Source organism: Ascaphus truei, chromosome 6, assembly GCF_040206685.1.
Source record: "Ascaphus truei isolate aAscTru1 chromosome 6, aAscTru1.hap1, whole genome shotgun sequence".
Lineage (NCBI taxonomy): Eukaryota > Metazoa > Chordata > Amphibia > Anura > Ascaphidae > Ascaphus > Ascaphus truei.
Genome location: NC_134488.1, coordinates 16,591,417 through 16,617,404, shown reverse-complemented (window position 1 = coordinate 16,617,404; position 25,988 = coordinate 16,591,417). Strand labels below are relative to the sequence as shown.

The 25,988-nt window shown below is 43.3% G+C and overlaps 1 protein-coding gene across 3 annotated transcripts in view; it reads right to left on the bottom strand.

The window, feature by feature from the left end:
• Positions 1-782: 782 nt before the first annotated feature.
• Positions 783-25,988, bottom strand: part of CLMP (CXADR like cell adhesion molecule) — a 43,538-nt gene continuing 18,332 nt past the window's right edge. For 2 of the 3 annotated variants that reach the window (XM_075603427.1, XM_075603429.1), the window contains 6 exons: positions 10,857-11,017; positions 9,824-10,019; positions 6,831-6,998; positions 4,456-4,572; positions 2,782-2,926; positions 783-1,945 (listed from right to left, as the gene is read on the bottom strand). In XM_075603427.1, coding sequence (XP_075459542.1) covers positions 1,756-1,945; positions 2,782-2,926; positions 4,456-4,572; positions 6,831-6,998; positions 9,824-10,019; positions 10,857-11,017 — 977 coding nt within the window. In that variant the 3' untranslated portion in view covers positions 783-1,755. The remainder of the gene's footprint in view (positions 1,946-2,781; positions 2,927-4,455; positions 4,573-6,830; positions 6,999-9,823; positions 10,020-10,856; positions 11,018-25,988) is intronic. The other variant, XM_075603430.1, reaches the window with a different exon arrangement.

Here is a 25,988-nt window from a genome sequence, read left to right as displayed (position 1 = left end):
TTGGAGCTACACTTTGCACCACAGATCCTGGCTCCAGATAACTGTAACCCCTCATTATATTTGACCACAGACTCTCCCCATGGATTCCCACATTTCAGACCTGACAGTAATTCTCTGTGCTGCTCATACAACCTCTCTAGCATGTACCAGCTGGAGTTCCACCAAGTGGGTACCTCTACTTTAAGCTTGTAGCTTTCCAGGTTATTACAGTGCAGCTGACAATACAGGGCATTCAAATCTGTGTAGCAGCAGCTAGAGTGGGCACTAAAGATGCAGATAATATTCCATGGACTTCCTCACAACATGAGTGCTTGGTTTGCTGTGGATGGCCAATTCAAATGATGCCAGTAACTTTTTGTTCATTGCTAACAACCTCTTCCAACCTAGTGGTGGTGACCTGTTTGTCCTCATCGCAGAAGGATGATAATGATGATATTTTTGGGAATACTTTTAGTGAAACCTCCCTTACTGTTTTATTTCATACTATAAAGCATTTACTAGTCATTTCTCTAGGATCCCATTTCCACTTATTAATAGCCTTTTATTGCTGCCCTACAAAAACGATGAGCCCCCCTCCCCCCCACACACTACCTTCCCAACCCCCTTCTTTGCTAATATAACTAGCCATCATTTTATTGAGTTATCTGTTATGTATATGTAGTACTGGTAGTTATCCAATGCACAACCATGTATATATCACTCCACATTACTTCCCCAAGTGCACAAGCACATGGTGGGTGTACCCTATTTATAGTCTCCTCCTTAAAGCAAATTTTGTGAGATTTGTGCATTTTTCGTAAAATTAACTTTATCAAAACAAAAAGAAAAATGCAATGCTGAGTGGTGTTTGGCAATCGGCGAGCTGGTTGTGAACTTTTGTATTGAAGCAAACTGAAATAGGTCAAATTGACAAAGTTAGCATAAGCACACGAAAAGTTCATACGTCTACTTTCCACACACGAACTTCCTTCCCAACATGTGGACGTATTGGGTACGTTGTGCAGTCTACATGTCTTTCCTTGAAGCTTTGAGTTCAGATGCTCAACACCACTGGAAAAGGTCAGTGGAAACATTTTTCTTGGCTTGGATTCACTTTGCCGGGGCCAGTTGCCAGATTTGTTTGGCTTTCGTGGATTTCTCCAACATAGGAGCTCAAAATTCACGTAATTACAATAATCAAGTTCCGCAAAGCTCCTCCATATAAATCAAATTCATAGGCTCATGAAGTAATCAGACACCGTCGTGTACTTTAATAATAAAGTAGTTCAAATTTTCTGTGTTTTCCGTATAAAAACTTCACGTTGCTTTTGATTTTTTTTCTTGATAATTAGTTCATTACTTCATTCTCTTCACGCATGGTTACATATTTCATAACAAGAAAGTATTAAAAGCTGTGTAATCCATACTCACATTTCCTTTTTGTCTAATCAAGTTTATATAGTTCTTCAGGTACACAATATTTCTTCACTGTTTGTATCCCAAACATTTTTTTTCTTCCTCAAGTCCAATAGTTTTAAAGCTGTGGAGCTATGTTGATTTAAAAAGGTGCATATTTTCTGGCAGTGAAATAGTATATCAAATAAACTGATTATTTAGTCTGAAATTATAGATACTGTATGTGATCATGATATCCTAACAAAGCTTGTCCAGATGCAGAGAACCCAACAGGTTTAGCTGGGTGCTGGCGCTATTAATGATGCATCCATTCTTTTTAAGATAACACGGTTTCTTCTTGCCCGAGTCTACCTCCTTCCCCTATATCTGCTCCAGGCAGTGATGTCTGGGTCCACTACGAGGCGTTTCCTGTGTTGAGAGAGTTCGTTGGCTGCGAGAGGCACTGTTGGTTGTAGATCGGGTAGACAAAGAACCTGAATGGGAACTTCTGGAGCCTGAGGAAGATGAGCCAGGTTTCACCAGTCGAGCTTTTGGGGCTTCTGCATCTTCCCTAGATAATAATAAAATAATAATACTTAGAAAGTCGAATGATCTTTGAATATGTATGGAACGTATACTGTTGGTCATTACAGAATGGCAAAGCACACGACACATAGGCAAGGAGTCATCAATATCTGCGATACCTGCCAGTAAAGTCAATGGCAGATATCGCAGATCCAGGCGTGATAATGCGGAGCTTTGATGACTCCCAGCCATAGGGCCATATTTAGTAAGCAGTGGTAACCGTAAGGCACCTCTTGGCGTTAGAAGACACTTTACAGCCTATTCACTTGTATGAGTCTTATGGAATAAAACCACTTAGTAAATATGGACCATAATATCACAAGGCCTCAGTTTCTTCCTTGTTCTTCCTGACCTCTATGCAGCTTTTGACACTACAGCCATGGAACTCTATTCATTAAGCTTCGATTCCAGCTCAATCGCAGGTAAAATGCCATTGACTTGAATTGGAGTTTTCCGGCGATTCCGCTGCGATCCGCAGTATTGCAGCTTAATTATTTGGGCTAATTATCTTGTACACTGTATTCTTCAGTATCGGGCTTATGTAGCTATGCATGTGTTATTGGTTTTCCTACGCTCTATCTTTTTTGACTGTTTGGGGGATGGCTGCTTTAAGTACCACCTGTATGTACTGTGGATAACTTTGCATTAGCTCTGGATTATCAGGCTCTGAAGGGGTCTTTTATTGAAGGATTTAGATGACTCTGTTCTATAAAGTGTACCACTTGGTATATTACTTGATTTGTAATGCTATATTTGTGTGCTATATTTATGCCACATCCCCACCAGTCTGGCCGTTTTTTTTTTTTTTAAATCATTCTTTACCGGATCTCATTTAGGAACTCGTCCTCCTCGCGTTTCTTGATCTCTTTCCTTCGAAGCAGGAGCCAAAGGGTGAGACAAATTAGAAACACGCCAACCACGACTCCACAGATAGCGCCTGTCACAATTCCCACGTTGCTTGCATCTGCTCCACGTAAGCAAAGAAACAAAGCGAAAGCAGTAAACACCTGTGTTATTCAGCCCTTGAGTGCACTATCCCCTGCTTGTTTATTTCTTCACCATACTATACATTAGAACAGGGGTAGCCAACTGCAGTCCTCAAGGGCTACCAATAGGTCAGGTTTTCAGGATATCCCTGCTTCAGCACAGGTGGCTCAAGGAGTGACTGAATGAGCCACCTGTGCCGAAGCAGGGATATCCTGAGATCCTTACCTGTTGGTGGCCATTGAGGACTGCAGTTGGCTACTCCTGCATTATAATGTCTGTTTTCACATTTATAGTTCTTTCCTGCTCAATGATTTTTTTAAATGTGTTTTATCCCGAAAGAAATGAGCCCTGAGCTGAAATGTGAAAGTGCTTTGAATTCACATTGAACTCAATTTCCAGATAGGTACAGTAATGCTTGGGGGGAACTGCACCTTTAAAGCAGCAGTCAATGGGATTTGACATTATCACAAAGCAGGAGTCAATGCTAGTAGTATGCAACTTTTTTTTAATGATAGCTGCAAAGAAAAGGAGTGCAAAGAAGACCTATGGTGAAGTACATTAAAACATTTAAAACCATATGTAAAATCTCCACACTAGACACTCATGTACAAAGTAGAGATAACCTGGCCCCTCGGTTCCTCCGAGTCCCGATCATGGTCAGCTCACCCTCCGTCAGTGGTTTGCCTCTCCACGAAGCTCAGCCTCAGATCTTCCGGGTAGAGTGTCCTGGGGACGTCACAGACAGACTATACAGTAGGTGCTCCAGTTTGCCAAAAAACCCTGTAAAACGTACTTCACCATAGGATGCCTTGTTTGTGCTTCTTATCGTTGCAGCTATTTTCAATTCATGGAGGTGGTAGGAAGGTCCTCAATACAGTATATAGAAACCGGCATCGGAAGACCTTCAAGATTTTTGTTTTACATTTTGTTATTCCGGTCGGAATGCGGAATTGTTAGTGCATTATTGGCTGTTGCTTATATATTGTATGATCATTGTATTTAATATGAATAGGGTTTCCCGCTTAGTGCGCTAGTTAGTATTCTTTAGTCCATTACATTTTTGAATAACCACGTTGGTTCCAATGTAAGAGTTAACATGCCGCATACAGATTATGCTTTTATGATTTTGTGTTTCTTAACATGTTAAATATGGAACATGTGCTTGATAAACTTTGAATGTCAACATGTGTGCTAGAGAGTCGACAAAAAATGATTTAATTCTTCGTGAAAAGATGGATTTTGGGTTCTACCAACAGAAAACTCAGAAATATTCAGGACCAAATATAGTAAAATACATAAAAAAAACTCTTAGCATAAGCACAAGTATTGAGAAATACAGATTCCTGACTATTTAGGAGTAACATGCAGACTAGAGGAATTACATGTTCCTCGTGTGTCTTTTATATTACTGCAGGTTACAGGTAAATGGATCGTCTTTGTAGGGTCATAATTATGATAACTTCCATCACTGACATTACGTTTTGGAATTTTAGAAAACATTTTACTCACACCGCACTCTCACGTGCATATCACAGGTCCTTCTGCCAACTTCGTTGGACACCACACACCGGTAGGAGCCATTATCTGTTCTACTTAGATTCTGTAGCACAATGCGGTTCTGAGTTTCTGTAGGAGAGTTAAGAAACTGCTTATAAGAACAGTCCCACATGGCAGGCAAAAAAACCCCGAGCATTTATTCATGTAATTAGCTTCATTACACAAATTCAATAACCTTTAAAGGGGCAGATTCGTCCAGTGGCAGTACCAGTTAGTTTCCAAGCTGTTGTTAATTCTCATTGAATTTAAAGAGGAAATCTAAGCGGGCGATTTTTTTTAGTTTAGAAGGCTGTAGACGATATCCAGATCATCGGTTGTCAGCCTCAAAGAAAACCTTAACATTCTTGAGATGTCCCCTGTGCATCACAGAGAGAGGTGACAAACAGGTCACCACAGTCTGAGGCTATATTGAAAATGAGGATATCATGGGATGACATCTATTCTGAAGAATAACGTTTAGATATTTGTAATCGTTGCAAAAAGATGGATACAATAAGGCCAAACCCTTCATGTTTGGGAGGTGGCAAGGGACAGATATCCATTTGTTGCTCAAACTTAAGAGCAAGTTGGTCAAAATGAGTATTGTTACATTCAGCAAACTTGCCTCAACCTATTGATATGACTCGCACCTGTCTAAGTGTTGGAGAAATAAAGGCATGAGGCCTTTTATATTTGAGTCAGGCTTTAAACGTCAATACATTTAATTTTTTTCTTTCAAGTCGTAAATGTCAACCAAGTAGCTGATCTACGAAAGGGGTGGGCTTATGTTGTTCTCACTTAAGAGAAGTTAGCATATAAAGCCCTACTTTTCAATTATAAGTTAGAATTCAACAGAGGTGTGTTTTAGGATCAGGCACTTGATTTCTCTTCTACTCCAGTGACCTCTCTGGGAAAGGACCTATAACATATGGTAACGTTATGTATAGAAATTTCTGGTTCTGTTTTATCCTTTTATTTGAAGAAAGTGATCTGCATGTATTAGTTATAGCTATACGTGTTTGTAATAATCTTTTTCTGTAACCTAAGCACTCTATTTTTATATATTAAAACCAAACTTTAATAACTAATGCTTTGGTCTTTGAATGAACTGTTGCACACTCAGTATAGATTAAAGTACATTTTTGGACACATTATGCTTCAACAGATTTGTGCGTGTTAAGTGCACAGTTTTTCTTTAATAAACAGCGACCGTAGACCCTGACAGATACATATTTTATTTGCATATTCCTTGGGTGGTGGAAGTGGAGAGATATGATTGACATCTAGTAAGGGGTTTATATTAACTAATTGAAAATACCTTATGTAAGTGAGTTGACGAGTAACCGTGTGTATTAACCCTGGTTACATATCTAAGTCGTGCTCACAAGTGTGTTGTCTGTGAAAGATGGCATATTGGGAAGGATTGAGGGGAGATATTGTTGATTTGGGACCTTTGTGGAAAGTGAAAAGTGGGCCAGCTTGATAACTATGTATTAACCCTTGTCCCATATGCAGTTCACATGCTCACATGTGTGCCGCACGTGACAGGAACCCTAAAAGTTTAGAAAATTATTTTAAAATACTTATATTTGTCTGATGTTAAAAAAAAGCTTACCTTTAAATTACTAACAATGCCCCCTTAATATTTTAGGATTCAGAAAGATGCATTGGAAACAAGGTTTGCCTTTTAATAATTCAAGCTTTTCAATGAAAGCACTAATAGTTTAACACACTGATGGGCATGATAGGCTTTCATGTTTTACAATGTTGGCGGCCCTGGTTATACAGTACTGTTCCTTTTAAGAAACCAAAAAATTCTGAGATTTATAAAACAACTCCCCCCATAATAGTTTCATTGCCTCTGAGGTCCTGAAGTGTTTGATCCGGAGCCTCTAATGCGTGTTGTTTGGGACATTGTACTCTCGTCCCAAACTGTGATCTTGAAGAACTTTCACTGTTCCTGTATTTTTGCTAATGTTGCAAATTGGATTCTTAGAGTGACCAAGATTAAGTTGTAGCTTGAGGGTTGTGTGATAGGCTCATGTCATATGTGATGTCATCAGTTATGATATTGCTGATGTCAATTGTGATGTCATCAGTGACGTAATTTATGAATTGTCGACAGAACTTGCTCTTTGAACTTAGTAAACATAATGCAAAAATGTGGTTATGATATCTTAAGTGGGATCCAAATGCATAGTAAGCAGACAAACAACTTTCCAAGATATATAGTACTGTAAATGTCAAATACAATTTATAATCCTTGCCTTTCATCTATAAAAACGGTAATATAATAAAGAAAAATGCATAGGAATATGCATGGCTACACGAGCATATTAGTGCCTCACCAAGCCGGGCAGAAGCCTGCAGCAACCTTGTCACATTGTCCTTGTGGTTTACACGGTGCCAGTGGTATGAAAGGGGCTTGGTGCCTGCTGATGACTCGCAGTGCAAGGTCACATTTTTTCCGGCTAGCAGTTCTCCTTCTGTCCAACATTTTGGCTCTGAAGGCCTAACTGAAAAGGAAAAGGTTTTCTTAGAAATCCAAGTTTGTTTAAATGTATGGATAAGATATAGCATATAAACGGATTCCCTCAGGTGAGGGACAAAACAGCACTCCAGAGGACTTTTTGCAAAATATTCAAAAGTATGTAAGGATCGGCGTTTCAGTTCACAATTGGGACCTTTGTCAAGATGAGAATAAGATATAGGCCCATATATTTACTAAGTTGTTCTATGACACCTGTTTGCCACAATACACTTTATGGGCTGGCTCATTCAAGTATTGCCCTATCCTCCTCTCTTGATCTACATGCCCCGCTTTCTCTCTGCCGTTCTCGCCCATCTAATCCCAGACCCTGGCTAAATTCCCACACGCGCATGCTGCGCTCCTGCACTCGTTCTCCTGAGGAAATCTCACTCTCTCTGGAGGAATTCTCACTCTCTCACAGACTTCCTTCACTACAAATGTATTCTATCCTGTTTGAGGTCTGCCCTCTCTTTGGCTAAACAAACCTACTTTTCTTCACTAATCAACACTCAAAAGTCTAACCCACTCCGTCTCTTTTCTATCTTTGACGCTCTACTGAGACCACCGTCTGTTGCCTGTTTTTCTTCCTCCATTTCACTTCAGGACTTTGCTGACTATTTCAAGACAAAGGTGGATTTCATACATCAAGACATCCCCTTCTGTATTCTCCTCACATTCTACACATCTTCCTAACTCTCCTCCAGCCTTCCTCAACTCTTTCCACTGTCACAGAAGAGGACGTGTTGCTGCTGATCTCCTCTTCTCTATCTACCACTTCCCCTCTCGACCCCATTCCCTCCCATCTCCTCAAACCTCTTGCTTCTACGCTAATCCCTTACAACAAGAGACAAAAAGCCCCCAATGCTACATCCAATGACAAATTGTACGGTACATTAATATATATTTTTTGACTGTATATACACACACAAGAGAGAGATAGAGACAGAGAATGACTGAGCCACCTGTGCTGAAGCAGGGATATCACTAATAGTTGCTGGCCCTTGAGGACTGGAGTTGGCTACCCCTGGCTTAACACATCTACACGATTCCTACGCTCCTGCACTTGCTCCTCTAAATGCCTCTGGAGGATACTGTATCTCACTGACTTCCTTCACTACAAATGCTTCAACTACACCCTCCCTCAGGGTAAGCAACAATACTTATTTTCTACACGAATTAATTCTCGCAAATCTAATCCGCATCACCTTTTCACTATTTTACCCTCCCTCCTGCAACCTCCTACCTATTTCTCTCCTTCAACTACACCTCAGGATTTTGCTGACTATTTCTACCAATGGTATATCTAATCTGTCAAGATATCCTCCTTGCATCATGCACTTTTTTTCCTTCCGAACACTCCTCTCTCTCCACCCTGGACTATTTCTCACCTGTCACAGAATTGGAATTGTCTCACAGTTAGTACCCTCCTCTCCTTACACGACGTGCAACCATGATCCTATTCCCTCTCACCTCCTCCCACCTCTTACTCCAACTCTGCGCAAAACCTTTTTTATACTTTTGGCTCCCTACTTCTTGAACTCCCTCCCACCCCCCAGCATTTGCCAATCCACATTCTACCCCCTCCTCATTGTATCCCTGAATTCTCACCTCCTCAGTGAAGGAGAGCTGAGGCTACTTTCATGCACTTACTTGCCTGCTCAGGGAAATCCTGCAGCCCCCCAAGCCGGTCAGGTCACTATGTCCAGAGAGGTAATACCGGACACCTACATGTCCAGTATGACCTCTATGTTTTTACTGGACAGAACGTCCAAATACCGGATAGCCCCGTTTAATACTGGACACCTGGCAGCCCTAACACAGCAGCATTACAAGACTGCATGTTTCCTTCTACTTGGACCACTCTGAAAAAGATGCATATCATTGCAGACTTCTTCAGAAGTGACCAAACTTGGTGTGTGTCGCGGACCTCACGATCCAAATAAGCTTTGATACGCAAATACTGATACAACTGGTGGGATGTACGTTCATAAAATTATTTTAATGACTTACTTTCTTACATGTAAAGAGTGCTAGATATAACTGCAATCTATATGGGTTAGACCAGGGGTTCAAAAAGTGGGAGGGAGCAAGAATTTCTAGGGGGGGCGCGGCAGTTACAGAAGCCCCGCGCTCTTGCCCAAGGCATTTAAATTAGATGTCAGGATAGGCGTGAGGCCTCTGCAACTCCCTCACCTGCTTTCTGTCGGCCCTTCTCACTGAGACAACGTGGGTCAAATAACGCAGCGGGGTGACGTGACATGACCCGCGGCGTCATTTGACGCCTGGTCCTTGGAGAGGGGGGGTGGGGGGAGCCGCGAACACTGCGGCAGCCAGGCAGGGGGGCGTAGCTCAACAAGTTTGTGCACCCCTGGGATGGAATGCCTACTGCAGAAGAATATTGAAAGAGATCTCATTTACCCTGGGATTCACTGCAGTGCCTGAGTCCCAATTGGGCACTAAAACACAGAGGCTCCCATTGACTTGAATGAGTTTCTGTGCATTAGTGCCTCATTAGAACTAGTGAATTAGGGCCATATTTACTAAGCAGTCTTCTTCCATAAAATACCTCCCGGCGCTGGAAGACACCTTGCAGCCCGTTCAAGTCAACGGTCTGTTAGGTGTCTAATGGGAGAGGACTGCTTTGCAAATTCGGGCCGGAGTCTGCTCTGGCTTCTTCTTTCTTTTTTTTACATCCAAATCTTGCTCCTGAAAAAGAGTTTAATAGGAGTGAAACTGGCTGTTAGAGCTTAATAAACACTCTACATTATGAATTGTTCTTGTTTCTTAGACATCCCCCTTAGACATACTCACCTAAAACAATTAACTTAATGTTATTCCACTCGTACTGGCCTGCGTTTTTCACTTTGCAGGTGTATTGCCCGGCATCACTGGGCTCCAGTGATCTGATGAGCATGGAGGCGTCGCCTGCTAAATAATTGGACACAAAGCTGTATCGGCCCTTTTGGTTTTCATTGTCATAGACCTGTCCTTGAGTGTAACTGATAAGCTGTGAAGCAGATAACACAAAAATCATGTAACATGTCAAATCATGTCAATGTTTCATATTTTTCTGTCTCGGTTACATTGTACCCTTTCATGTAAGAGGGAAATGGTCTGGAATACAAGCAATAATATTATAACATATTGTTTTCAATTACTTCATCTCTTCCCCTTTTTAAAAAAAAAAACTTGTTAGTACCTTTTCTACATATTCATTGTGTGATATAAACGACCTTTTCTCTATAAGTCTTTTGGGATGGATATATTTGATCTGTCTTGATGTTACTTGTGTATGCGGTCATTGGAGTGACTGTGAAAATGAGGGCGAGATATAACATTAGCCATGTGGTACAGTATATATACCTTGTTATTTATATTGAATGCGCCCGGCTGTACTAAAGATGATTTAATTTCTGAATGATTTTGCTTTAAAAATAAAGCTTAACAAGGTTACTAATTCCACAACTCTTTTGCAGGTAGTAGCTTTGTTTATTAAACATGTAGAAAGAATGAACATTCAAGTTTACAAAGCTACAAACACAATCTACAGTACAACAACGAAAACATTTCTTGGTGTTCTACGTCTACAAAATAAATGTGGTTTATTTCAAAACCCGCACAGTGGCTACAAGCTAATACAGATTGCTACAACATTTCCTTCTGATTTTGACTTATGTCAAGTACATTTACCTAATGCACGTGTCTTACATTGTCGCTCAGACAGCTGACAAATTGCACTTGAATCACCCTTGGCAGCATGTGAAAACTAAGTTAGCCTTTTATTTGTATTCTGATCCTCACAAAAGTAAGTTCATTTTCCTGGAGAGTATTAGTTAGTACTTACCACTTCTTGTTGCATGTGGTCCGAAAACTTACTCAACCACTCAATGTCCAAGCTTTGCGTTCCAAGCAGTCCAAGTCTGTGCTGACAGGGAAGTGTCACATTCTCCTCGGCTACATGCGTAATCTCTATCTGAGCTGAAGCTCCAAAGGCATAGCAGAGACCTGTGGGAGGGATACTGTCAGCTGCAACTCAGAGATAATAAGGAAAAAAGAACAAAACACCCCCTTTTACTTCCCCCCCACCCCCTTGAACACACTGCACACAAGTCCATCAACATACTGTATACAATCCAAGCTTTCACCACTAGGGAGAGCTAGGCAGCTGCAGGTTAATGTTGTCTAAGCCATCTGCATCATTTACGAAATACTTTATTTTTCCACTACTGCGAGTGTAAATATTACAGTCTCTAGAAAATCTTTTTATTCAAATTTCGCAAGATCTCGTGTGTTGGCTGGATTAGCACAGATGGTTTAGTGGCATAATAAGCAATGACTTAAATAGTTGCTGATAATATACCAAATAAACAGCAGACTATTAATACTATGTGCACATATACAAGCAACACTCACTACTTTAATTTCCCTCCAGAGAAGTCCTCCAAAATGTGAAGGGAAAGGGTCACAAATATGTTGGATAATACCCCAGAAGATCAGTAATGGAAACACACATATATGTGTGTATAACACACACATAGGGGGTTATGCACTAAGCAGTGATAAGTGGGTTTTCTGGGTGCTATGCACAAAGCAGTGATAAGTGATTTTAAGTGAGATAAATGCCTTTATAGCATGATACTGCCTGCTGTGAGATTCACAAAGCAGTGATAACAGTGCAGTATCGTGCTATAATGGCTTTTTATCCCACTTAAAAGCACTTATCACTGCTTTGTGAATCTCACAGAAGACAGTATCATGCTATAAAGGCATTTATCTCACTTAAAAGACTTATCACTGCTTTGTGAATCTCATAGAAGACAGTATCACGCTATTAAGGCATTTATCTCACTTAAAAGACTTATCACTGCTTTGTGAATCTCACAGCAGGCAATATCACGCTATAATGGCTTTTTATCTCACTTAAAACCACTTATCACTGCGTAGTGCATGACCCCCATTATATCTTCTCCTTCACATTCTCTGTACACTTGGTATTCGTACCAAAGCTCTATCCTGGATCTCGTCTTACCTTTCCCTTCGTACTTTCAGTGTCTCATCTGCTAACACCTCCTCCTCCTCTATCGATCTCTCTGTGGGGGTACCCCAGGGCTCTGTCCTGGGACCTCTTCTCTTTTCTCTGTATACACTCTCTCTAGGTGACCTAATCACAACTCGTGGGTTCAAATATCATCTCTATGCTGTTGACAAACAAATTTAATTTTCAACCCCTGACCTTACACCTGCTGTACAAACCAACGTTTCTGAATGTCTCTCTGCGATATCAACCTGGATGTCCGTTCACCGACTCAAACTTAACATGGCAAAAACAGAGCTCCTCATACTTCCTCCCAAACCTGGCCCTACTACCTCCTTCCATATTACTGTTGGAAGTACAGTACTATCATTCACCCAGTAGCACAAGCACGCTGCCTAGGGGTCACACTCGACTCCTCTCTCACATTCAAAAGGTAGCTAAAACCTGTCGCTTTTTCCTCCGCAATATAACAAAGATACGGCCTTCCCTCTGTTGCTCGACTGCTAAAACTCTGACTCGGGCCCTCATTCTCTCCCGTCTTGATTACTGTAACCTCCTGCTGTCCGGCCTTCCTGCCTCTCACCTGTCTCCCCTACAATCTATCCTAAATGCTGCTGCCAGAATCACTGTACGCTTTCATAAATCTGTCTCAGTATCTCCCCTCCTGAAATCCTTCTCCTGGCTTCCAATCAAATCCCGCATCACACACACCATTCTTCTCCTCACTTTTAAAGCTGTACACTCTTCTGTCCCTCCTTACATCTCAGCCCTAATTTCTCACTATACACTATCCCGACTCTTGCGTTCTGGTCAACGATGTCTTCTCTCTACCCCCTTTGTATCTAAAGCCCTCTCCCGTCTTAAACCTTTCTCACTGACTGCCCCACACCTCTGGAATGCCCTTCCCCTCAGTACCCGACTAGCACCCTCTCTATCCATCTTTAAGACCCACCTTAAAACACACCTGCTTAAGGAAGCATATGAGTAGCTCCGTGGCTGATAATTAACACCTCATACATTATCTTGGCCCCTTGCAGAAGCACTTACCAGAACACCCTCCTACTGTGTCTGTACGTTCTTCCTACCAACCAATTAGACTGTAAGCTCTTTGGAGCAGGGACTCCTTTTCCTAAATGTTACTTTTATGTCTGAAGCACTTTTCCCAATTATATGTTATTTGTATTATTTGTTATTTATATGATTGTCACGTGTATTACGGCTGTGAAGCGCTATGTACATTAATGGAGCTATATTAATAAAGACATACATGCATACATATGTTACCCTTCCATTCAGCTGACTTTAATAGCGTATCATCAGACACATTTAATAGTTTATAACTAACTATACATAATGTGGACTTTCCTACTGTTATGATCCCTTTAAGCAATCACTTTTATCCCCACTGTATGTGCTAAACCCTCTTCTCTTTTGTGGTTAGTGGAAACCAGTTTATAGGTATGATCCAAAAATGCAATGTCAGCATTTATGGTAAGTGTGCAAAAATAGCATGCACAGCCAACCTTTACAAAGTGTGAGGACGCCTTTGATTGTAGTTTTTAACTTCCCAGATGTCTTTCTTTCTGGTTATATTATCATTATCCGATTATAATTTTTTAATCAGTTATATGACACTCCCTCTAGGGCAGGGCTGTTAATCATGTGGCCTACAAGGCGTCGCCATGCGGCCCCCTGCCCGCTCAGTAGACAACTGAGGTCCCTTCAACTTTTCATTAATTGAGGAGAAGCTTAAGGCCGTTCTGGATTGGCCACAACCCAACTCCCTCAAGTCTATCCAGCGGTTTCTTGGTTTTTCTAACTATTACCGAAAGTTCATTCAAAACTTCTCTACCGTCATTGCTCCGATCACTGCGCTCACCAAGAAAGAAGCCGACCCCTCAGCCTGGTCACCTGAGGCAGTTACGGCCTACGAGACGCTGAAACGCAGGTTAGTCTCCGCCCCCATCCTTCGGCATCCAGACACCAGCCTGTCTTTTACCTTGGAGGTGGACGCCTCGGATTGCAGGGCTGGTGCGGTATTATCGCAAAGACTTTCTCCCCAGGACAAACTCCACCCCTGCGTGTTTTTTTTCGAAGAAATTCTCTCCTGTCGAGAGAAATTATGATGTGGGCAATAAACAGTTATTGGCCGTCAAGTTGGCTCTTCAGGAGTGGAGGCACCTTCTAGTGTGGTCTAAAGAACCTATCACGATCCTCACAGATCACAAGAACCTTCTTTATATTGAGAGTGCCCGTCTGGGGTCTCGCCAAGCTCGTTGGCCATTGTTTTTCTCCAGGTTCAATTTTACCTTGTCCTATATCCCTGGAACCAAGAACATTAAGGAGGATGCACTCTCTAGACAGTTCTCCTCGGATGAGAGACCTGAAGAAACCCCCGAGACCATTCTTCCTAAGAAACTGATCCTCGCGTCCGCTTCTTTCAAAAGTCTTGACAAGATCATTAAAGCTCAAGAGCATTCCCCTAGAGGTCTAAAGGTACCGGATGGCAAACTATATGCGGATCCCAAGTTCATTCCGGAGATCCTGGAATGGGGGCACGCTTCTCGTTCTGCGGGACACCCTGGGTTCAAAAAGACGCTGGATCTCATTCGACGCTCCTTCTGGTGGCCTAATATGGCTAAAACCATCCAGGAATATACCCACGCTTGCCCGGTATGTGCACAAAAAAAGGTACCCCGACAGAGACCCGCTGGCCTCTTAATGCCCTTACCTATTCCAGAGCGCCCCTGGTCCCATATATCTATGGACTTTATTGTAGAGCTGCCTAGATCCAACGGCATGAATACCATTCTGGTGGTGGTGGACCGCTTCTCAAAGCAGGCACATTTTATTCCGCTCAAAGGATTAATGGCCGACATTTTTTCTAGGGAGATCTTTCGGATCCATGGGATTCCCACATCCATAGTATCGGACAGAGGCTCACAGTTCATCTCCAAGTTCTGGAGAGCGTTCACCAAGAGACTTGACATTTCCTCGTCCTTTTCGTCATGTTACCACCCGCAATCTAATGGGCAGACCGAGAGGGTCAATCAATCTCTCGAAAAATATCTACGATGTTTCGCATCCGATTCCCAGGATAACTGGTCGGAATTACTACATTGGGCAGAATATGCTTTCAACTCCTCAAGAAATGAGTCTACACAGGAGACTCCTTTCTTCATAAACTATGGCTACCACCCAGCTCATCTCCCGATATCCAATATTCCCTCCGGAGTACCGGCCGCCGACGAGCGCATCTCGGTGCTACAGCACTCCTGGACCAAGATACAGTCGGCTCTCCAAAGATCTTCTCAGAGATCTAAGCTCCAGGCTGACCGTCACCGCCAAGCTGCTCCCAGATACAAGCCAGGGGATAAGGTCTGGCTCTCCGCCAAGAATATTCATCTTAAAACCCCGTCCCCAAAACTGGCACCGAAGTTTCTGGGCCCATTTTCCATTATGGAACAGGTGAATCCGGTGGCCTTCCGCCTTCAGCTACCTCAGGCCATGAAGATACCCAATGTATTCCATACATCCCTCCTTAAACCCTTCATTTCCAGCCCTTTCTTCCCGGACGTTACTCTGAGACCGGACCCGGTGATCGTACAAGGCAACGATCTATACTGGACTCCCGTCTCTCAAGAAGCAAGGTCCAGTTCTTAGTCCACTGGAAGGGCTTTGAGTCCGAAGAACGTTCATGGCTCTCTCGGGAGGACATCCATGCACCAGCTCTTCTCAGACGCTTTCACGAGAGGTTTCCGTCCAAACCATGGGAGGATCGTCCGGAAGCCGATCCTGAAGGGGAGGGCGGTACTGTAAGGAATCAGGGGTCATGGCGGTCGCAGCGTGACCCTCCCTTACCACCCGCGGCCCCCGTTGTCTCCGCTCCACTCCCCCTCCTTCGGTACCCCTGCCGGGCAGCTGCTGCTCCACACGCAGCGGCTAAACATGCGGCTGCCATTAGACCTGCACGCGTGCTCTCCAGCCTTACAGAGCGCTCGTCAGGCACTCATAATTTATTCACCCCTCTGGGGCTTAGACCACGCACCGGCAATCACATGGCTCACGAGCACAGGTGGTCACCTGTGAAGAAGCCTTAGCGGGCGAAACGCGTTGTGGGACTTTTTTAATTGTTGCTGCTGCTGACCCTGCCTGCTGACACTCTATTGGGACAATTTATTTTTTTCCCATCCATGGAAATCGTTTTTTGTGGGTTGTGCTTGCCTGAGACTGCACTGCCTTGCCAATAAGGAGCTGAGTATCTTCCTTTGTTTCCCATCATTGTGATATATGTATTTGGGTCACTGAAGTACTTATTTAACATGTTTCCATATGATATGCATTATGTTATGGCTATAGGCATACAGGTTTCTGTCATTTAATATCCTGCATATTGGTATAGCACACCTGTTATTTACTTCACAACGTTGTATTTTGTTTAATTTTCAAGGGTTAATATTTAACTACCTTCAGCTCAGTACCATTTATTATGGCCGGCCGGTCTTTTGTCTTCACTGTGGGAACTATGTTCCCATAAGTGATCACTCACTTTTTTGATACTGTATCATTCATGCTGGGTTTACAATATTGTACTTTTGTGTTTTTTTTTGGTTTTATCTGTATGATTTTCTGATTTATTCAGTCAGGCAGGCTCTTCAGTCAGCTGTTTGTGTCTTTCATTATTTTTTGATTTAATAAATTACCATTACTATTTTTGCATATACTTGTCTGAGTCTGAGTGCTTTTTAGAGGTTTTCTTTTGTGTGTGTATATATATATATATATATATATATATATATATATATATATATATATAAGCAATACGATACCGTTTGGAAAAGAAATCAGCAGGCAGCACTCCAGAATTGAACAAGCAAGTGTATTGAAAAAATAAACACAAAAATAACGTTTCGGTCCACCTTGACAAAGGTGCCATTCGTGGACCGAAACGTTGGTTTTGTGTTTATTTTTTCAATACACTTGTTTGTTCAATTCTGGAGTGCTGCCTGCTGATTTCGTTTCCAAACGGTATCGTATTGCTTATTCTTCATTATAGGATCTGCACCCACACCAGTGACTATTATTACGGAGTGCTTTTTGTTCTTTTTCTATGATATATATATCAGTTGCTCCTGAATCAGGAAAGGGTGTTGTCCAAATACACTGTGTTTAGGAGTTGCAGGAGTTTTTTTGGGGTGGGAATTCATGACAAAATAATGCTGCATTGGTCAGAGATGGGTGCATACACATTTAGACCTCCCAACATTTATTTACTAGAATAGGGGAAAGAGTTGAATATACTAGAATAGCAAAGATTGGTTATAATAATGAAGAACTAGAATGTTGTGACAACTATTGGAAAGGCGAAGGAACGACATACAGTATATCATAATAATTTGGCCTGTATTCGCAGTGCCACCAACAGGGGGGGAGAGCCGGGACAATTGTCCCGGGTCCGGAGGCTGCGGGGGGGGCACGGCCGGCACTGAAGTTAGGTCCGATTTCTGGCAGGGCCCCAATTGCCCCTTAACCATCAGCTCAGTGTTCGGCTGCCGGGCCCCAGCTTTCCCGCTCTGCAGCAGGCCTCTCTCCACTGCTGTTGCGGCCTCCTGTGTTGGCACCACAGTATGTGCAGGGGGCATGTGTGTGATGTGGAGGGGGAGTATTATGTGTGTGATGTAAAGGGGGGTGTTATGTGTGTTGGGGGAGGGGTTGTGTGTATGGAAGAGAGGTGGGGGTGAGGAAAAGGGGTGATTATTGGGTATTATGTGTGTGATGTGAAGAGGGAGGATTATGTGCAGTGGTTGACAAATCACCAAAAAATCTACTCGCCACACAAAAAAATCTACTCGCCACCTAGTACCAAACGTGTGCTGCTTGGGCCAATATTTACTCGCCCGGGGGTTAAATCCACTCGCCCGGGGCGAGCAAATGTATAGGTTTGTCGAACACTGATTATGTGTATGGGAGACATAGGCAGGGGTGTGGGAGAGAGGTGGGGGCATGAGAGAGTGTTGGGTAAGGGGTGAGAGGGGTGTGGTAGGGAGTGAGAGAGAGGGGTCAGGGAGTGAGAGAGAGGTGGGTGAAAGAGGGGGAGTAAGAGAAGGGTGGTGAGAGAGGAGTGGGAGAGGGATGGGGAGGGTGCGAGATGGTAGGGAGAGGGGTGGGATATGAGAGAGGGATGGGGAGGGAGGGTGGGTAAGAGAGAGGGGTGGGTGAGATAGAGGGTTGGGGTAGTGGGAGAGATGGTGGTGTGAGAGAGGGTGGGTCTCGCAAGGCCGCCAACTCGTGGGAGAGCAGTGGAAACTGTAGTCCTGGGCACTGGGACCGCTGTCTGTGGCCGTTGTGTAATGGGGATGATTTGCCTTTACCCTCTCTTTCTGCGTTCACTAATATGTGCTCTGTAGTTCTTCAGCTCTGGTTTACATTTGTTCTGCCAACCCCATCACTTCTACACGATCTCTTTTGCCAAGTTTCTAAAGGTAAACCGACGTTGGTGGTATAAAGCTGTGTTTTGTAACAGTTTATGTGATGAGAGCACCAGCGAAACATTCTCCAGTTGTAACCAATGTTCTCTTTAGGGTGTCCAACCCAAAGAAGTGACAATGACCGTGTCACCCAGAAAGGTGGAGTAAATCAGAGATGTTTCAAGTGATTTCCTTTGTGGCTGGTGCAAAAGTGTAATACCAGAACCTGGTATTCACTTCTCTGGCAGAAACAAAAAAGAGTAGGGGGTCCTGGCAGTAAGAAATGAGTGTTCAGAGCTAGCCGAAGAAATAGCCACGAAACAGCAATGAGTTAGGGCAGAAAGAGACTGAGGATGCTATACATTAAACATGCTGATAGGTTCAACTTCATGTGGTGTAGGAATTGTTCTAGTGTCAGTGTACGTCAGTGTCAAATCTAAGAAAATTTCTAAGCGTGGAAGGGTTCACAAAACAGTCCTTATGGGGATCTTAAATTTCTTTCCCACCTTAATAAAGCGCCTAAAGGCGTGAAACGCGTAGGCGGTCCCATATTTTTTGTACCTATGCCTTGACCAATAAACAATATATTTTTTATGGTAGTCACCCTTTCTCCACTGTATTGATCTGTGGTGCGCCGCACCCTCACTCCAATTTTTGTATCCCATTTTCAAATAGAGTTACTTTCTTTAGCAGAGGAAGGGCAGCGTGGCAGTTATCATTTCTCATAGGCCTCCCCCCACAGGGGGATTTTCCTGTGTGCTGCTGTGCACCGTCTCCGAGTTGGAGAATGTAACTACTGTTTGGACCTTCGTATGCTCGGCCCTGCACATTCTCCGAGAGGTAGGAAAAGGCAAAGTTTCTTATATAAACAAAACCCCTACCAAAATCATACGTTTCCTGCCTACAGTACGTACACACAGGACAACCACAAGGCCTGTATTTGTCGAGGTGGGTGTGTAGTAATGCCAGTCTGCCTCACTGAAGCAGGCTGGTTCTTCAACCACAGCTGATCTCGGGCCTTTTAATAACAAACACTTCCCAGCCTCCCTTGCTCGCTGTAAAAATGAGAATCCTCCATCGTTCTTCTCTTATACGCTCTCCTCGATAGTATATGCCTTCATATGCTCAACCCTACATGTTGTACAATAGGTACAGTAGGAAAAGCCGAAGTTTCAAATACAATAAACCACTCCGCAGATCGTCATTCTCTCAGCTATGTGCACACGCGACTATTCGGAATGGAACATTTGTTGGCGGCCGTCCCGCAGCGACCCCCTCCCCGCCGGCGTTGAGCCGCAGGGTGACCCTCCGTCACAGCCGTTCCACCACTGGACCCTCCGCTGCCGGCTGCTTCTACAAGAAGGTACATTTTAGGGTAGGGGGTTTGTTTTAGGTTAGAGGATAACTTTAGGGGTTTGAGTGCTTTGGGTAGGGGGGTAACTTTAGGGGTTTTAATGGTTAGGGTAAGGGGTTAACTTTAGGGGTTTTAGCGGTTAGAGCAGGGAGATAACTTTAGGGGTTTAGCGGTTAGGGTAAGGGGTTAAGGTTAGGGGTTTTAGCGGTTAGGTTAGGGGATAACTTTAGGGGTTTTAGTGCTTTGGGTTGGGGGTTAACTTTAGGGGTTTTAATGGTTAGGGTAAGGGGTTAACTTTAGGGGTTTTAGTGGTTAGGGTAAAGGGTTAACGTTAGGGGTTTTAGCGGTTAGGGTAAGGGGTTAACGTTAGGGGTTTTAGCGGTTAGGGTAGGGGGATAACGTTAAGGGTTTAAGCGGTTAGGCTATCTTTAGGGGTTTTAGTGGTTAGGGTAAGGGGATAACTTTAAGGGTTTTAGTGGTTAGGGTAGGGGGGTAACTTTAGGGGTTTAAGTGGTTAGAGCAGGGGGATAACTTTAGGGGTTTAGCGGTTAGGGTAAGGGGTTAAGGTTAGGGGTTTTAGCGGTTAGGTTAGGGGATAACTTTAGGGGTTTTAGTGCTTTGGGTTGGGGGTTAACTTTAGGGGTTTTAATGGTTAGGGTAAGGGGTTAACTTTAGGGGTTTTAGTGGTTAGGGTAAAGGGTTAACGTTAGGGGTTTAGCGGTTAGGGTAAGGGGTTAACGTTAGGGGTTTTAGCGGTTAGGGTAAGGGGTTAACGTTAGGGGTTTTAGCGGTTAGGGTAGGGGGATAACGTTAAGGGTTTAAGCGGTTAGGCTATCTTTAGGGGTTTTAGTGGTTAGGGTAAGGGGATAACTTTAAGGGTTTTAGTGGTTAGGGTAGGGGGGTAACTTTAGGGGTTTAAGTGGTTAGAGCAGGGGGATAACTTTAGGGGTTTAGCGGTTAGGGTAAGGGGTTAACGTTAGGGGTTTTTAGCGGTTAGGTTAGGGGATAACTTTAGGGGTTTAGTGGTTAGGGTAGGGGATAACGTTAAGGGTTTAAGCGGTTAGGTTATCTTTAGGGGTTTTAGTGGTTAGGGTAGGGGGGTAACTTTAGGGGTTTTAGCGCTTTGGGTTGAGGGTTAACTTTAGGGGTTTTAGTGGTTAGGGTAGGGGGTTAACTTTAGGGGTTTAGTGGTTAGGGTAGGGGGGTAACTTTAGGGTTTTTAGTGGTTAGGGTAGGGGGTAACTTTAGAGGTTGTCGCAGTTAGGGCAGGGGCTTAGGGTAAAGGTTTTAAGGGTAAAGGGTTTAAGGTTGCTAGAGTAGGGGGTAGCGTTAGTATTAGGGATTTTAGCTTTAAGGGCTAAGATTAGGGACTTACTTTAGCGGCGAAGCGGCCGGCGGCTGAGTGTCCTGGCAACGAGGTGTCCTAGACGGTGACTACTGCACTTTAATGAATCTCTGCCATAAATCAACTGTATGCAATCAATTCTTTATTGCATCTTATAAAAAACAAAATATATATATATAGGTTTTTTCCCCTACATTTCTTCCTGAAATATAAAGGTTGTGAACCAGGGCAGGATAATTAACGCCTCCACTCTTGGAGACAGGTAAACTTCCAGTTTAGGAAATTGCAATGGTGAAACTTGACTCAAGATGTACATTGTACATTTTTGCTGGTGGTGTCTTTAAACAAACAGGAATTCTCTGTTCATAAATGATTCATCTTGTTTTTATTCTGCCGCACGGAAGAAGTGACTCGTTTTTTGCGAGTGTAAAAATGGCTCTTTTTTTTTTTCATGGTAAATAATAGTATTTCTGTCTCTACATACAAAAAGGGCGGCCCCTCTAAATAATAAATACTGTACCCTTAAAATAAAGATTAAAAAAACACCCCCCTCCCCCCCATTTTGGTTAACTTGGAAATTAAGTAAGGTTTTATTTGTAGAGACGACCCTTAAAAGTGCTTGCTTGTCAATCTTGTGTTTCCTCCAGCCTTGGCCCCTTGTACTAATGCCCACGATGATGCAATCCGTCAAATTTAATAGCACATGCTGTAATTGCACCACACAAAATGAATTCAATAATGTCCTGAGTTCCAGGTTACAGTGCTTTGATTTCCTAGGGTCTTCTCATAAACTTCTATGGGCAAATTCATTTATTCCAGTGTTATACCCAAGCAAAAATAATATAAGATACATCAGTAAAAAAAAATTCAGCTTTTTCAATATAAAGATGCACGTGCATAAATAATTGCTTTAGGGGGGAAAAAGTTGATCACCTTCTGGAGTCTATTTAACCACACACGTTTAACCCATTCCAACTTCACACTGCAAAGCCAGTATACAGTAACCATCGTACCACTGATGAGACCCACATGCCAAAACAACTGTCTGTGAGTAGGTTACTGGTTGTGCGCTTTAAGTAACTCAGGCTATATTGAAAAGCTGTGCAATACAGCAGGCTTACACTTCTTGGGATCCATGTTAGGCCAAAGTTATGGTGACGTCGTGGCTATGCGCGCGCACGTCAGGCACAAATCCGTTATTGGCTATTGTAGCAAGCTATTTAACAAAGCTTCCTGGCTGCAAAACTGGGGCCAAATTAAAGCAAAAAAAAGAACGCCACATTTATCAAAGAAATGCTGATTGCAATTACATTTTTTCCTGGAAAATCTGCTCGTTTTTTGGCACTGCAATTTTTTTTTTTTGCATCTTTTGAACTTCTCTTTTCTTAAACCGCGACGTTAATAGCTCAGCAGTAAAGCGGATAAAGGGATAGAGTCGGTCTACGCACATCTTGTGGCTTTTAGTTAAAGATACGTGTAACGGGATTTATACAAGACGCAAAACCCACTGCATGCAATGCTTGACACATCCAAGTTGTGTATTGTATATTTGTACGTTCGGCCCGTGTGCAAAAAAATAGATGGCAACTGTTTGTTCTAAACATTGTACTTATGCTCTTAACAAAATAATATTAATTGGAATGGCAATTAAATTGTGTCATTGAACTGTTACATTTTTTCAAAGGAGTCATGGATAATGAAAGCAGTTTGTCTCTCCCAGAGCAGTGTCAGGCTGCTGCAATTTGCATTCGGGGACAGCTGCTTCCCATCACTTTTCCTTGAAACCCAGGGTCAAAAGATGAAAGGTCACCTACTCCTGGGAGCCGAGCAAACTCCCAGTGCGTGCAGCCCGCATGCAGCCCGCAGCCCGCAGCCCGCAGCCCGACTCGTGAGTTTATCTCCCAAAGGAACAGAATCCTTCTATTCCAAACACAGATCAATCACCACGTTGCACAACCTCCCAGACAATCCCAGACAATCCCCGAGATGCAGTTTTTCCTCATATGCGCCTCTCAGAGAGCAGTGTAAACACACACCGTGTGCACCCAGAACGCAGCTAGAAGCAAATGTTTCTGTTGCTGTATTTTCAGGCAGCCTGGTAACACAAGTCATTGGAGGATCAGCACAAACCCCAAACTAAACATGTGGATTTGCAGCCAAATGTAGACATTCTTTTTAAAACCTTAAGGGGGGAAAAAAAAACTGCATGTACAGAATATTTTGGCTTCAGGAGGTTATTCTTTTTCAGAAGAGTCTCTAGTACTTTTTTTGGCATTAGTTTTGAGCATAGGATGTGCAATATATATATATATTTTCATAATATTCAGAAGAGGAGATTCATTTAAGTGCGATATCCAGATTGACTTGAGTGGCAGGTAACGCGCAGTCATATTTTAATGGGTGTCTCCCATAGATTTCCATTCAATTTATGAGAGTATGACCCTTGCATACGGCTACTAAACTATAAGGCCAGGTCCCCAGTGGTCGCTGCGGCGCACGCAACGCCATGCGTGCTACACACCACAGCACAGCCTTCTATGGGGCAGGCCGCATTGGCTGTGTGTGTGTGGGACGCACAAAGTGCTGTGACACGTACGCTGGCTGGGAAGACAAGAATTTTGTCTTCCCATGCCGCGACGCGATCATGTGGTCGGTGTGCACCAATGGGAGGGCTGATATGCCCCATCATGGCCGCCCCCCCCCGAATAACAAATCGACATACTAAATACAACCTTTAACAGAAACTAGGAACCCAGACATATTGTTCTGTTATCAGGAAACACGAGCCCAATGGACAACCTCGGATCGCACCCCCATATCACTACTAGCCGTCCAGGCAGGGCCGTAGCTATAGACCGAGCAGCTCGGGGCCCGCACTCTTGGGAGGCCCTCTCCCCCCCCCCTGTTGGTGGCACATTGCGGGGCCTGAGATGCAGTAGGAAGGACAGATGGAAATCCCTTCCTCTGCAGAGCCTCCATAGGAGGGCGGGGCCTCAAGAAGAACAGTGTGTGGCTGGAGCTGCAGCCTGAGAGACAGGCTGGGAAACGTGAGAGGGAGGGTGAGGGGAAAGGTGAGAGGGAGGGGGAGGGGAAAGGTACGAGGGAGGGGGAGGGTAAATCACAGGGGTTAAAACAGACATGAAAAGGAAAGGATACAGGAAGGAAGAGACACGCAGAGAAAATGACGTACAAGAGAGAAACACATAAGAGGGAAAAGAAAGACATAAGGGAGAGAGAGAGAGCAAAGATAGAGGGCAAAGAGAGAGAGCGCAAAGAGATAGAGAAAGAGAAGTGAGAGAGCAATGAGAAAAGAGAGAGCAATGAGAATAGAGAGAGAGCAAACAGAGAGAGAGAGAGAGAAAAGAGAGCAAAGAGAGGTAGAGCAGAGAGAGCAATAAGAGAGAGAGACATGAGGGGGAGAAAAGAGAGAGACATGAGGGGGTCCGACATTTTTTTTTGCCATGGGCCCGCACATGTCCAGTTAGGCCGCAGCGTCCAGGCCACATGGCACATAATCACAGAATACGGAAGGACACTCCCATTGTAGCTGCCCAAGCCGGGAATGACACCACCTTCCCCATCATATCCAATAAAAAGGTCCAACACCTCCCCATCAAGGATCCAATACTGACAGAGTCCCCACGCTACTCATACCACCCCCCCTTAAGCTGCAACAAATATACAGAGCAATGCCCAACCCCCCATTCCATCTCTCACCCATCAAAACCACCAAGCCAGGGTGAGTGGGTTGGAAATTCACTTGAGATGGATGGTATAAGAGGTTGGTAAGACCCATTCCACCCTTCATAAATACACTTCTGACCTACCACCCGTAATCCGCACCTCACCGCTCTTTAGGGAAGTCATGCCACCTATCCCCCTACAAGACCTGGGCTCTTTCTCTTGAATGAGCCATAAGGTGGCCACACAGTTTAGCAAGAGTTAGTAAATTTGGGCCACAACATTTTATTGCATCTCAGCCTCGTTGTTTAGATTTAATTAACTGCTTTAGTGGCTTATAAAAAAAACGGCCATAATAAATGCCTTTACTCTGCGCTGGATAACACCAGAAGACCTTTGTAACACAATTTATATTCTTTATAATAAATCCAGTGCATAGTGGTGCAAGAAATGCTTACTCAAGAACTAGTCTGGATGGTACAGATATTACACCAATACTACTGGCAACAGTGGTCACACTACATGTCGCATTATGTTTCAGACCTTCCATTGCATTCAGTAATAATATTGCCCGAGTGTATAGGGTTATTCCACGATGCACACCTGTACTTCATCACATTGAAGGCATATGTTGCAAATACTACTTACTATTTTAAAGTCTTGTGTTCTTTAGTATGTTACACCCATTTAAGTAGATGTAAACTTATTATTATTATTAGTGCATTATCAGAAATATTGAGGCACATACTGTATATATGGAGGATGGATAACAACATTTAATTATGGCGTTTGGGAGATTCCTACTTTTCATAATTATAACATAGACTCGTTTATTTATAAACAAGTTTTACCAGGAAATAGTACATTGAAAGTTACCTCCCGTTTTCAAGTATGTCCTGGTATACTGTCATGATAATTAGCGAAGCATTGATCCTATTTCTCCACTCATCTTTATGAAGATCCATGGATCAAATTAAAATCAATAGTTTTTTTTACAGGGGTGTGCAAACTTTTCACCCTGCCTGCTCTCCTCCGCGCCTCGTGCCCCCCCCCAAAATAAACATAATTATTTTTTATTTGAAGATCAATATTAT